The 14,137-nt window shown below is 55.9% G+C and overlaps 1 protein-coding gene across 2 annotated transcripts in view; it reads left to right on the forward strand.

The window, feature by feature from the left end:
* The window catches only part of SPNS2 (SPNS lysolipid transporter 2, sphingosine-1-phosphate), a 33,880-nt gene that overhangs the window by 18,030 nt on the left and 1,713 nt on the right, over positions 1–14,137 (forward strand). Inside the window, exons 3-12 of one of the 2 annotated variants that reach the window (XR_014000590.1) lie at positions 3,953–4,089; positions 8,011–8,162; positions 8,383–8,449; positions 9,685–9,827; positions 10,134–10,286; positions 10,413–10,602; positions 10,935–11,000; positions 12,891–12,989; positions 13,072–13,235; positions 13,626–13,786. Coding sequence is in view for 1 of the 2 variants with exons in the window: in XM_081162888.1 (XP_081019014.1) it covers positions 3,953–4,089; positions 8,011–8,162; positions 8,383–8,449; positions 9,685–9,827; positions 10,134–10,286; positions 10,413–10,602; positions 10,935–11,000; positions 12,891–12,989; positions 13,072–13,235; positions 13,740–13,782 (1,214 nt within the window). In the remaining variant the exon portion in view is untranslated. The remainder of the gene's footprint in view (positions 1–3,952; positions 4,090–8,010; positions 8,163–8,382; positions 8,450–9,684; positions 9,828–10,133; positions 10,287–10,412; positions 10,603–10,934; positions 11,001–12,890; positions 12,990–13,071; positions 13,236–13,625; positions 13,787–14,137) is intronic. The other variant, XM_081162888.1, reaches the window with a different exon arrangement.

Here is a 14,137-nt window from a genome sequence, read left to right on the forward strand (position 1 = left end):
TGTGCTTGCTCCAGACGAGTCCACCTGCAGTCCCGGCTGCCTCTGCCCACCCAGAGGAGCCGGCGGAAAGCCGGCCGAGAGAGCCTGGAGCTGCCTCCCTGCTCTGCTGCGGGCAGGCGGTGGAGGTGCGCCAGGAGACTTGGGTCTGGCCAAGGCCCTGCTCACTTCCTTCAGCCCCTCTCCACCCCCCCAGGGGGCGCTTTTCCAGTGGGCCCCCTTGAAGGGGGAGAGCGGAGCATGCTGTGCCCTCTAACGAAACGCCAAACCTGGTCCTGGTGTTTAGGGCCCAACCTTGCTGCAGAGCCTAATCTCCGCTGCTGCCTCCACAGCTTCCTTGGCTGCGGCCCGACCTGCTCCCTCACTGTCCCCAAAGCACCCTGAGCTTTCTCTGACCTTGGGAACATCAGCTGGGACCACCCCCCTTCCCAGCCTGGCAGTCGGTAACGTGATTTAGAGCAAGGACCCTGGAGTCAGACAAATCGGGGTTTAAATCCTGGCTCAGTCGCACACTGGTGTGGTTCACTCCCTTCAGCCCCTGTTGTCCCCTCTGGAAGATGAAGACAGAGTGAGAATCGGGTGAGACAGCCTGTGCTCATGTCCAGGGCACATCCTTGGGCCTTGCCTGTAATTAGTCTTCCATAAGTGATAACTGAGGTTATTATTAACAGTAAGCATTGAGCCTCCTCAACTATTATACAGTATTGCTTGTAAGATTTAGAATTTATATGTTAGTGTATATTCTTGGTTTTAAGTATTATCATCACGGTAAATTCCTATCCATCCTTCAATGCCCAGCTTTGATATCACCACCTCCATGAAGCGTCCCTTCGTTATTCTAGCAGGAGTTGGCCTTCCCTGCTGGTTCCTTGGCATTTTAGCCCTTCAGGCTGGGCAACCTGTGGATGGGGTGTGCCCCCCCTTACCAGGCAAGGTGCAACCCCCACTCTGATTCTTTTTGCTCCCTCCCCACCTAGTACAGAGAGGCAACAATTCTCCCCCCTGCCGTATGTAAGTCCTAAAGAGATAGAAATCTCTTTCCTGCCCATATCCTGGTCTGATCTCAGGAAGGTCCTGGGAGGCCAGCCCAGCAGGAAAAATTCTTTTTCTAGAGATGAGGAAATAATTTCTCCTTTGATTAATCTAAACAAAGGCCCAGTGTTGACTGAGGCCACCCCACTCTGGTCAGGGTGCGGCTTTAAGCACCTTACTAACGTTATCTCATCCACGGCTAAGAGCAACTGGGGAGCTGCTATTTTTACCTTCATTTTAAGGAAGTTGGCCTGCTGGAAATGACTTAGACCTGCGCCTGAGAGTCAATTGTTAGATTTTCAGGAATTATGTGAGCTGGTTGTTAAATACAACCATTATTAGAAACTAAATTATGTAAACTTATGATTAAACAACTTATGTTAAAAACAAAGGTTTTTACGTAATTGGTTGGGTGTCGTCCCATGCACCTAGAGGTTGCTGTTTCCATTCCCAGTGGGATCACATGCCCGAGTTTAGGGCTTGATCCCCAGTAGGGGGCATGCAGGAGGCAGCCGATCAATGTTTCTCTCACTCTTCAATGTTTCTCTCCTCTCTCTCCCTTCCTCTCTCTAAAATCAATAAAAACACATTTTTTAAAAAAAACACATACACAAAACAAAAAACCCACAAAGGTAATAAATACAACTCATCACTCCCTAATTTTTTATTACTTTTTGCTCTTATCTGTGTTCTTAAGGTTATTTACTTCTATTATATCTGTCTTGTGGAAATACTGTATATACAATGCTGTGTGGAACAGTGACATCACATTGGTAGCTTGAAATCATCCAGGGTGGGAATATTTACACCTTGGAAACCAGCAAACACTACACACCAGGAGAGCCAGTTGTTCAACATTTATCAGCACACCACTAATTGAGGCACAGAGAGGCTGTGACCTACTCAAGGTTGCCCAGCTGGAAAAGAACAGAGCTGAATTTGAACCCAGGCAGTGTGTCGCTGAAGCTCAAATTTGAGCACCTCTATGCTGATTCTGTCCAAAGTCCCAGTCACACATAGTTGGGATTAACAGGCCCCCATACACCCCATACATACTCATTGCTTTCACTAGGATAAGAGAGTCACACCCCTCCAGCCCAGCCCCCTCTCCCCTAGTTCACCTCTTTCCCTCCCCCCTCCCCCTTTCTCTTCTTCCAGTCCTGCCTCCCTGGGGACTCAGATCTGTGAGACAGCAGTCCAGCCCATGGGCACATTCAGCCTGGCGGTCAGAGGCCAGCCACTGGCCACCTTGTCTGCTCACTCCCAGCCTTTGTCTGGCCATCTGCCCATCAGCTGTGGGACTGCCTTCCAGGGGGAGTAGGGGGGCCTGCCTTGCCTGTGACCCAGAGCCTACCCTTGCTTGCTGGCCTCTATCTCACCTGGGACCTCCAGGGCCTCTCTATCACTGGCAGTGGCATCCCCATGGAGTCCTCTGAGACTCTGCCTTTCTCTTGTTCTGGAAGAACAAAACCAGGTCAGATCACTCCTCAGCATCCTCCAGTATTTTCCTTTCTCACCCGCGGAAGCCACAGCATCACAATGGGCCATAAGGCTATAACCCATCTGGCCTTTCCCCCTTTGCCCCTCTTGTTCTAGCCACTCAGGTCTCTTTGGTGTTCCTCAAGTATGCTAAGCACACTCCTGCCCCAGGGCCTTCGTACTTGAATTCTTGCCCCAATATTTGCACGATTTGTTTCCTCACCTTCTCCGACCCTTCTATATAAAATTATAGCATCTACTTTACACATTTCCTATCTCCTGTTTCTGCCTTTTACCTTCCTTAGCACTTGTCACCATCTGACATACTATATTTTTAATGTTATTGTCTGTCTCTCCTTAGTAAAATGTAAGCTCCAAGAGAGCAGGAATTTTTGTTTTTTGCTGGATGGATGAGTGGAGATAGATGAATGGATGGACGGGTGGATGAATGGATGGATGAATGAACAAAGGAACAAACAAATGAACAACAGTGTTTTCAAATGTCAGGAAAGCCCTTGCAACCTGCTGGGAGTGAGGGTGGCTGTGTGATCTCTCTGGTATGAGACCTGGAGTGCCAGGCCCAGTTCTGTCCCGATTTGCTGTGTGACCTTGGGTAGTTCCCTTCCCCTCTCTTTCCCAAGTCTAATAAGGAAAGCAGTGTGGCAAAATATAAGGAATGCTGGCTCTGCAGTCAGGCAGGCAGGATCAAATCCCCACTGGGCTGTTTACTGATGGTGGGGCCTTGGGCAAGTCACTTCTCCCTGAGCTTGTCTCCCCATCTGCGAGGTGGGATGGGGTGGAAGGATACACAGGATGCTTTGTGGTGAGCCCTAGCACAGATCCTGGCATATACAAACTGTTCGATGAATAGATCTATATTGTTTTAAAAGTACCCAAAGAGCCCTAGCCAGTTTGGCTCAGTGGTTAGAATGTTGGCCTGTGGACTGAAGGGTCCAGGGTTCAATTCTGGCCAAGGACACGTACCTGGGTTACAGGCTCGATCCCCGGCGCCGGTCAGGTGGAGTGCGTGAGTCAGCCAACTGATGTTTCTCTCTCTCTCTCCCTCTCTCCCCCTTCCATTTGCTCTGGAAATAACCTCAGGTGAGGATAGTAAATAAAATAAAATAAAAGTACCCAAAGTACCCGAAGGGCTCACCTACAACTGGATGCCTTGTGGCCCTGCCTTAAAGAGGAAGGCGTCACAGAATCTCCTGAACCCAGAGGGCCTTACCTGCCTCCCCCGGGCCCTGGCCTGGCTGAGGTTGCTTTCTCACTAACATTAATCTTCACATTAATTGCTTCCTCCCTGGGCTCGTTTCCTCAGTCCCTGGCCCAGGCTGAGCTTTGTCTCCTGGGCCCCTGGCCTCAGGCTGGGGCGATGCGGGCAGGTGGCTCAGGCACGAGCACCCGACAGCAGCCCTCAAGCTCTCCTCTGCCCGCACAGTGTTCATCTGCAGCTTCATGGTGGCTGCCCCCATCTTCGGCTACCTGGGCGACCGCTTCAACAGGAAAGTGATTCTCAGCTGCGGCATTTTCTTCTGGTCGGCAGTCACGTTTTCCAGCTCCTTCATCTCACAGCAGGTGAGGCCTGTCCGGACGTCCTGCCCAGCAACCCTGAGTGTCCCATCTGTTCCTCCAGCTGGTGGCCTGTCTGATTGACCTGTCTTAGTGTAGACTGGGGGTTACAGCCCCTTTGCTCAAACTAAAATCAAATTTAGTCTGTATTTCAAACTCCAGAGCTAGATAATATCTTCCAAGTACAGTGGGATGCGAGAGTCTTTGGGCACTTTTATTAACTGGCCCTGCAAATAGTGCCGTCCCCATGCTGGCCTGAACTGAGGGGCCCACAGCCCAGTGTGGCCGCCTGGCTCTCTCAGCTGCCTCTGATTTGGGGGGGGGGATTCAAGGAGCAGGGGGAACTAGTCTGGCCTAGGAGCCAGGACGCTTTGGTTCTAGTTCCGGCTCCGCCAGACTCTTTCTGTGTGACCATAGGTGAGCCATGCCCCTGTCTGGGCTTCCCACTGTTTGCTCTTCGTTTGATAACTGCTTGGGTCAAAGTCCTAGGGAGGCAAATGTCACTTCAACATAAGGAAGATGTTTCTTACTCGGCTCCCATAGTTCTGAGTTTGAATATCCCATTTAGCCTTATGATCTGGAGAAATTTACTTGTCTCTGAGCCTCAGTTTCTTCATCTTTAAAATGGGGATAATACTTCTCAACTTAAAGATTTATTGTGAGAAATAACTGAGCTAATGACTATCTAGGCCCTGGAACATGGCAGTTGTTCAGCAAATCATTATTTCTATTCTTTCTTCCAAAAAGGAGATATGTTGCTTTGAGAGGTAGTGAGTTCCCCATCACTAGGAATGTTCAAGCAGAAGAAGGGCAATCATGTGATGGTTACTGTAGAGGGAGATAGAGGAAAAAGGGGAGGAGTACCAGGATCTGTCCTCAAGAAGTTTTCAGCCTAGGGGACAAAGGAGGAGACCCTGGCCCTGACCTTGGGAGCACCCAGGGTAGTGGTGGGAAGATGTGACAGGAGGTCTCATCTTTAGAGCCTTCAGGATGTGCAAAGTGCTGAGAGTCCTCAGTGTAGAGAGAGCAGTCTCTTAAAATCCACAGGTCAAGGAAGGCTTCCTGGAGGAGGTGGCATTTGAGCTGGGCAGGCAGGCCAGGGAGATGACGCCTTTTGGTGAAGATAGAATGGACAGAGGGAGCAAACTCATGGCTGCAGAAATGGTGGGTTGTGTTGAGAAATCAAGGAGGATAGTGTTTTGGCTGGCAAGGAAGGCAAGGGCCATGTCAAGGAAAGCCTCAAATGCCAGGGTGGAGGGCGTGGGCCCCCTCCTGAAGCCAGTGCAGGAAGAGTGCAAAGAAGAGCAATGGTGAGTCAGATTTATATTGCTCGAAAGGCGGTTGGAGGTGAGGGCAAAGGGAATCAGCAGGTTGGGGGGTACATGTTTGCTTCATGGGGCAGCTTCAGGCTCAGGTAAGCTCCAAGCCCGGAGTGTCAGCCTGACACCCACAGTAAAAAATGGGGCCTGGACCAGAAGCCTCTAGGGCCCCTTGGGACCTTGCCCTTCCCCTGGCCAGGCCCCTGGCCTTCTGATCTCTAGGGCTACTTCTGGGATTGACCAGGGAGTCCAGGGCCATGATGCCAGTGCTGGGCCCCACTCTAGGTGTGTAGAAGGAGGGAGGGTCGGGGAGAGAAGGTGAGCAGAGGCAGAGAGAGAAACAGATTACCCCAATTAATCTATAAATTCTCTGCCATCACAATCCGAGTCCCACAGGATTTTGAAGTTAATTTGGCAGAGAAAACGCCTAAGAACAGCTAAGAACATTGTGAAAAATGACAGTGAAGGGGATTTGCCCTGCCAGTTATTCCAATGTGGCTGTTCTAACTAAACCAGCAGAGGGACAGACCGAGAGCAGTGGCACATAGTCCTCCCTCCTATGGGGACTGAGTGTAGGATGAAAGTTGCATCTCCTGGTTTGGGGAGAACTGACTATCCATCTGGATGAAAAATGAAGCTTAGCCTGTATTTCAAACCACACATCAAAATAAATCCTGGATAGGTCCAAGTAAAGTAAAAAGCAAACTATAACAATCTAGAACTATCAATCGACAAGAAAAAGACAACTCAGTAGAAAAATGGGCAAAGGATAGTGACCGACGATTCCAGGAGAAGATACCCAATGGGCAAGCCAAGCAGAGACGTACTCACTGGAGTAATCAAGGAAATGCAAATTAAAACAACATTGAGATACCATTTCACACCCATCAGATTGGCAACAATTAAAAAGGCTGGCGATACCAAGTGTTATTAAAGCTGCTGGTGGGAGTGTAAATTGATAGAGACTCTTTGGAAAGCAAAGCGGAGGATCTTGCAACATTCTGGCTGTGTACACCCTGCAGCCCAGCCTTCTGCTTTGAGGTATATGCCCAAGACAGAAGCTCCAACCTGTGCACACGGTGCACGCGAGGATGTTCGCTGCAGTCTTGAAACCGAAAAAAGGGAGACCACCTACGGGAGCGTGCCTGAGGGAAGCCCAGATAAAATGGGGCATTTTCATCCTATGGGACTCTTGATCACAAAAGAGTGAGCTAGATCTGCATTAAAAGATAGGAATGAGGGAAGAGCGAGCTGTGGGACAAGATGCATGGAATGGTTCCTTTTATGGTCATTTTTTTCAAAGCACATGGGACACTAAGTGCTGTTCATTGGTACGTGGGTGTGCAAGTAACAAATGCACTGTGCAGTGGGTGCCTGGGGGAGGAGTGGGGGTTCACAGGACCCCTTGTCAGAGACGCCTCATCTGCCTGCTCCTGTGCCGAGGAGAAGAGCTGAGGAAACCCCTCCCAGTCTCGCACGCTCTCTCTATAACGAACATAAAATATTAGAGAATATTTTTATCATTTCGGGATGGAGTAAGTTGTCCTGAACAAGATGTGAAATCCAGAAGCCAGTAAGGGAAAATTAGCAGATTGGACATCCTCAAATTAAACAACACACAATGAAGCTTCTGAGCGGTGGAACTCCCCATATACAAAGTGGAAAATATTTGTGACGTACGTAATAAAGGGTCGATACCCATGATATATAGAAACCAAGGCAAGAAAGACAACCCAACAGAAAAATAGGCAAAGGCTGTAGGCAGATGATCCCCAAGAAAAGAAGCAGAGGGAAGGAGCTAGGGAAGGACTCAGAGGTGGAGAGAGTGAAGGAGCTCCGAGGTGGTCGAGCAGGCCGGTGACGCCGAGAGGGCCAGGAAAGAGCTGGGCAGATGGAGAGAGGAGGCAGGGAGCCCAGAGGAGGGCTGGATGTGGGTGATGCTGGCCGGATGGGTGGTCAGGGTGGGGCCGGGGAAAGATGACCAGGCTGTGTTCTCAGGCCCTGGGCAGCTGGGGGGATAGAGGGGACAAGGTCCACATCAAAGGGTAGCACCACTGGCAGCTGGCATGGCCCCACCCTTCCCAGATCAGCAGGCTTTGCTCTTTGATGTGTATGGGGGAGGAACGCCGAGCACTGGGCAGCCCTGCCCATTCTGCACCCACACGTGATCCTCTGCCAGCGCTGCCAGGGTAGCCCAGCTGCCCTGCCTGGGGGTGGGACACAGAGTGGGGGTGACTCGAGGCTCCCAAGGTAGAACCAGAATTCAGAAAGGAAGTCTCCCATTGGGGGGGGTAAGACACAGGCTTAGGTCCTCCGTGCTTATGAGGGGGCCAGAGGGGGCCTGTCTGGGCCATACTTACAACTCTCAACTTGAGAGACTCAAGTCCCACCCCAGCACTGGGCTAACCAGGCCCAGTTAGACCCACTATGGAGGGGGAAACTGAGGCCCAGAGCGGCCTGGGGGTGTAGTTGTTGAGGCAGGGGTTGGGCTCCATCCTTTTCCCTAGCTCCTCCTAGACCCTGCAGGGGTACAGAGCAAAGTGGGGACCAAGGATGAGCAGACAGAGGAGCAGGACAGTCCCCCAGCATTCTCCCCCCTCCCCCACAGCACTTCTGGCTGCTGGTCGTGTCCCGGGGGCTGGTGGGCATCGGGGAGGCCAGCTACTCCACCATCGCGCCCACCATCATTGGCGACCTCTTCACCAAGAACACACGCACGCTCATGCTGTCTGTCTTCTACTTTGCCATTCCACTGGGCAGGTGAGGATCCGGGCAAGGTCCCCTCAGGCTTCTGACCCCTCCCTGTCCTCTGGGACCTAAACATGTGGGTGGTCAGCCTTGGAGAAACGGTGGACCTGCTCCCCAGCCAGCTGGCTGGGTGGTTGGGGCAGGTGGGCAGGTGTCCTGCCTCATAGATAGTGAGCACCCCTTGCCGCCCGCCCCCACCTGTCCTTGCTGACTGTGCCTGTCTTCCCTGCAGCGGCCTGGGCTACATCACTGGCTCCAGCGTGAAGCAGGCAGCCGGAGACTGGCACTGGGCCTTGAGGGTAAGGACACCACCAGACCAGCTCGTGCCCAGGGTCACCCAGAGATTCAGGGACAGAGGCGTCCCACCTCGTGGGCCGGCACTCTTCTAGATTAGTCTCCATGGTAGTGTTGGGGGGCCCAGGTGTGAGCAGAGCCCAGCAGCCCCATCACCCTCTGGGCCCCCAGGCTGAGAGGAAGAACTCTCCCACTGGGTCAGGAAATTCTGGGTCCACGATGGCGCTTCCTGCTCTGAGCCCCGGTGCTGTGCTAGGGTGAGGCTGAGAGAGACCTCTGCGTGGGGCCCCTGGGGTCTGCGGCCGCTTCCTGCCCCCGGAGAGGATTCCAGGCAAGTCTGCCAAGGCTCCAGGACAGTGCAATCAGAGGAAACAGAGATCCCCAGTCTCACAGAGGAGAGGAAGCTCAAGACAAAGTGTTTTTTCCTCAAAAGCAGGAAGGAAGCAGCCTCCGTGGAATTTCTTAATGGGAGTGGGAGCGAATGGAGAGGCTCCCAGGCCTGGTGGGGTGGGAACAGATTTCCCTTGGAAATCAGGCTGCCAAAATGTCCCCCCATCTGGAGAGTGGCTGGGGCCTGGAGATTCTGTTCTTCACGCTGGGCTGGGCACAGGGAGGACCCACATGGGCCCCCCAAATGATAACCTACCTGATCTACTTGCCGGATGCTTCATGCCCAGCCAGTCCGTTCCCAGTGACCTGCAGGGCGAGGCTCTGGCCTGGGAAACTCCCAGACCCAGGGGTTCGGGCAGGGCTGGTATCTGGCTCCCTGACCACAGGAACGCTCTCTCCTCTCCCACTCATCATTCCATGTCTGTCCAACACCTACCTGCCTTCCTTTCTGTCCATCCATTCATCAGCCAGCCATCTTCCTGGTTTTCCATGTATTAACTCATCCATCCAGCGATTCATCGATCCAGCGTCTATCTTCCTGTCTTTTCATCAGTTCATTCACCCATCCATCCCTCCTTCCTTCCATCTGTGTGTCCATATATTCATTCAGCCATCTGTCTTCCCTCCTTTATCCATCTGACCGCCTGTCCCTCCCTTCTTCCTTCGGGCCCCCTCCCATCCCGCCCCTGCTCTGGACACTGCAGTTTGCGCCCCCGAGCCCCTTGCTGACCACATCCCCAGCGGCTTTGCTCAGCAGCCCAATCAGGAAGGCTGGGCAGGTAGCAGCCCCGAGGAGGAACCCAGAGCCCAGAGAAGGTGTGACCTAACTTGGTGCTCCCCGCCCCGTCAGGTGTCCCCCATCGTGGGCATGATCACGGGAACACTCATCCTCGTTCTGGTCCCGGCCACTAAGAGAGGCCACGCCGACCAGCTCGGGGGGCAGCTCAAGGCTCGGACCTCGTGGCTCCGAGACATGAAGGCCCTGATCCGCAAGTGAGTACTGCTGGGAGGGGTCTGGGGGGAAGAGGGGGCGGTGCCAAGATGAGAGCACACCCTTTGCAGGGCAGCCCACCCGGCACCCGTGGCCAGACTCCCTGCTGTCTCTCCTGCCAGCAGTGCTGGGAGTGACATTGTGGCCACTAGTATGTGTTCTGCAGTCATAGGCCTCACGCCCAGAACCTGTAAGGGAAGACATTAGAGGCTTCCAACTCTGGGGAAGGAATGGGGGAGCAAAGGCTGCTCCTGGGCTGGCTGCAGGGGTCCTGGCCCCCACTCAGTGTTGCCCCGGCCTCTCCCCAGCCGCAGCTACGTCTTCTCCTCCCTGGCCACGTCGGCCGTGTCCTTCGCCACAGGGGCCCTGGGCATGTGGATCCCACTGTACCTGTACCGCGCCCAGGTTGTGCAGAAGACGGCAGAGGCATGCAGCAGCCCACCCTGCGGGGCCAAGGACAGGTGGGGCCAGGCCCGGGTGGGGCGTGGGTGGCAGGGTAGCGAGGGATGCTGGATAGAAGTGCCAGCCCTCTGGCCCAGTGTTGGCCTTCCTTTCAACCCATACCCCACCATCCTCTGTCCCTACAGCCTCATCTTTGGGGCCATCACCTGCTTTACGGGCTTTCTGGGTGTGGTCACGGGGGCAGGAGCCACGCGCTGGTGCCGCCTGCGGACCCAGCGGGCCGACCCGCTGGTGTGTGCTGTGGGCATGCTGGGCTCTGCCATCTTCATCTGCCTCATCTTCGTGGCCGCCAAGAGCAGCATCGTGGGGGCCTATGTGAGTGCAGTGGGGGGTACAAGGGTGGTGAGGGAGTGGCCTAGAAGGAGATGCAGTCTGACTTATGGGGCCCTCCCTCCCCATGGGAAGGCTCCTGTCTGCCTGCCCCTGTTCTGTCCAGAGCCTGTCCAGGGCTCCGGTGTCTTTCAGGGCTGCGGGCATGGCTTGATAAGCCACAAATTCCTTGTGAGCCTGACTGCCAGGCAATGCAGGCTCCAGGGAGGGCTGGGAGGCTTTGGGGTTCCCTGCCCACAGCCAGGGTGCAGGGAGCAGCCTGAGGCAGCTGGTGGGGGGAACGCTTCCTGACGGTTGTTCTGGTTTCTCCTGGGCAGATCTGCATCTTTGTCGGGGAGACACTGCTGTTTTCTAACTGGGCCATCACCGCAGACATCCTTATGGTGAGGCAGGCTGAGGTTGCCTCTGCTGACCAGGCCTCTGGACCTCTCGGGCAGCTGGGGAGGGCGAAAGGAGGGAAGAGCTGGCAGGACTTGGTGGTGGTAGGGGGCAGGCAGGCTGGGAAGGTGAGCCTGGAGGCAGGGAGGGGATTGGAGAAGTTGGAGTCTGCATGGGGCAGGGCTGAAATCAGTGGGTTAAGCAGGCAGGATGGATGTGAAAACTGGGTGGGGAGGGGGATGTCTAGAGGCTCAGGTTTGTGGCCAGGAGGCTGGCAGTGCCAGGCTGGCACCAAGGGAGTGCTGCCTGCCAGCGCTCCTCCCCCAGGGTCTGAGGTTCCATCGACCTAGCTCAGCCTGGGTCCCAGGCCCCCTGCCTGAGTGCCTGTGGCTGTGGCCAGGCGCACAGAGGCCGTCTTCACAGGGCCAACAATGGGCTCCAGACCAGCCGGCCGGCTGGGACAAAGGGCTGTCTGAGTGCGGCAGGGGTTTGTGTCACTGAACATGGTTGGGTGCAGCCTGGGAGGAGCTGAGAGGGGGCTGTGGTCCTGCTCATTCGCAGCAGTCTGAATGGGGGTGAGGGTTGGGGGATGGAGTAACACCTGGTTCTGCGTTCTGGAATCCTCCAAGTCAGTGTCAGGAGAGGACTGGGAGAAGGGGCGTTCAGGGGCCCAGCACGGTGGGAATTGGGGTGGGGAGAGGGTCTTGGAGCTGCTGGGAGAGGCTCTGGGGGCAGGAGGCTGAAGGGCTCCTCATGGCCCAATCCTCAGGGCACTCAGCGTCTGGTGCCCCACTATGGAACAGCCCAGATCACTGCCAGCCCCTCACCTCTAGGCTGCCTTGCCCCACCAGAGCCTCCCTGCATACCTGCTTCACTGGGCCATCTCTTTCTTGTCCACACCAGTCCATGGGCTGGGGGGAGCAGGACGTCTGACTCAACTGTCTCAGCATGGAGCTGGGCAGGGTGGCAGGGGTTGGGGGGTGTCACTGCACATGCCCGGAGAGGAGGGAGGAGGAATCTGTCTGAATCAAGTGTCCTTGGTGCTAGGCAGGACCTGCCTCTGCCCCCAGGGGCAGCCCCAGCTGCTGACAGGGTTTGGGTCCCAGGGAAATTGTGTCCCATTTTATTAAGTGTCACAGCCACGTGACTATTGCTGGAAATAAGGCCACAGAATCCCATCAGATCCAGGTCTCCTCCCTGCCCCCTGTAATGGGGCACCCTGTGGGTACTGGCTGCCCTCATAGACTGTCTAAGGGCTGACACTCTGACTTATGAGGCAGCTAGATCTTGGGGGCAGGGGGCTGCCCAGGGGGCTGCCTGCCCTATTGCTCTGCTGACCTTGGCCCACCCAGCTTTGGAGCTGTGACCCCTGTGGTTAGGGCCTGCTTGGTCTGATAAGGATTCCTGGGGCCCAGCAGCTCGTGGAATTTGGTACTGGGGGTGCCCATGGGTCAAAGTGGAGGCTCTTCCAGGCAGGGTCCTGTTCCCCCCTCCCTTGCAGGCCAACCTAGGCCTTGCCAGGTCCTCGTGGAGGGGGAACCAAGATGGATCTTTAGCTGGTGGGGAGGTGAGGGCAGGAGGCTGAGAGGTCAGGGCTCTGGGCCCAGCGCTGCCTGACTCCATGTGTAACCTGTGTCCCCCTGGGCCTCTGTTTCCGTGACCACGCAGCTGGCTCTCCACCAAGAGCCCGTGCAGGATGGAAGGCAGCCTGGCCTCGTGAGCTGGAGATGAGCAGAGGGCCCTAGGGAGGGCGGGTGAAGGGAGGGAGGGCCCTGGGGAGTGAGGTGTTAAGACACCAGGGCAGAAGGGATCTTCAGAAATGTCCTGACCCCAGGGATGAGGCCAGGTGGGTGGGCCTGGCTCCTCTGCACTCTGACCTGCCACCTCTTCCGCAGTATGTGGTCATCCCCACGAGACGGGCCACCGCCGTGGCCCTGCAGAGCTTCACCTCTCACCTGCTGGGGGATGCGGGCAGCCCCTACCTCATCGGCTTTGTGAGTCCCGGGCAGGGGCGGCGCGGTGGGTGCTGGGCTTCAGGGGGCGGGCCTGCCCTGACTCCACCCGCAATCCTCACAGATCTCCGACCTGATCCGCCAGAGCACCAAGGACTCCCCGCTCTGGGAGTTCTTGAGTCTGGGCTACGCGCTCATGCTCTGCCCCTTCGTCGTGGTCCTGGGTGGCATGTTCTTCCTAGCCACGGCTCTCTTCTTCCTCAGCGACCGCGCCAAGGCTGAGCAGCAGTGAGTGGGGGTGGGGTGGGCCCGCTGCCCCCACTGCAGGGCACTCAGGGTTTGGTGCCCCAGAGCGGGAGGGCATGCCTGTGCGGCCGAGCCACCTGGCCCCCGCGGGCCTGGCCCAGCTCCCGAACCCTCCTGTCCTCTTGATGCTGCCTGCTGCTCGCAGGCCGACCCGCACCGAGTGGGTGTGGGGGCTGTGGGAGCCCACGGTGAACCCAGGGTGGGCTTGGGACCTGTTCCTGGTGGTTCTAGGCTTGGGTTTTTCTCTGGTTAATGGTTTTTAGAGCTGGGAGCCCTCTTTTTCTCTCATTTTCTGACTTTCTCCTCTTTACTCTTCTCTCTCTTTCCTCTCCCCACCCCTGGGCTCTCCCACCTCCCCCTGGGGCTGACGAGGTCCCTGCCCAGCACGTCCGGTCAGCGGGCCCCTGTGATTCGATGCGCCAGAGCAGTGCCCGGGCTCGGCCGCCGCTGATCCGCCACCTTGACCCCTGCCCGTCTCTCCCCCAGGGTGAACGAGTTGGTGATGCCACCCGCATCCATGAAGGTCTGAGGTGGTGAGTTCAGGCCAGGGGGACTAAGGGGGGTCTCCTGTGGGAGGGGAAGGCAGGGTTAGGGAGCACTCAGGGCGGCACTTCCTCCTGAAACGTTGCCCAAATTGACTGGAGGACCGTGGGAGGGTGCAGGCTCCCTCTTCCAGTAAATCGGCCCCCCTTCCTTCCTCACAAGTGCTGGGGGCATAGGTCAGGGCCATGACTGGGCAGGACTCCCTGCTCTATCCTGGATTCTGTCATCGGGTGTTTTCCTAGGGGTGCCAGGGCCTGACTCCTACTTTGACCTTCCTCTGGGCCTGGCCCCTGGGAGCACTTCCTAGCAGTGAAAGACCCAAGGTCACCGCCCCACACCCT

This window comes from Miniopterus schreibersii (genome assembly GCF_964146895.1).
Source record: "Miniopterus schreibersii genome assembly, chromosome: 16".
NCBI lineage: Eukaryota > Metazoa > Chordata > Mammalia > Chiroptera > Miniopteridae > Miniopterus > Miniopterus schreibersii.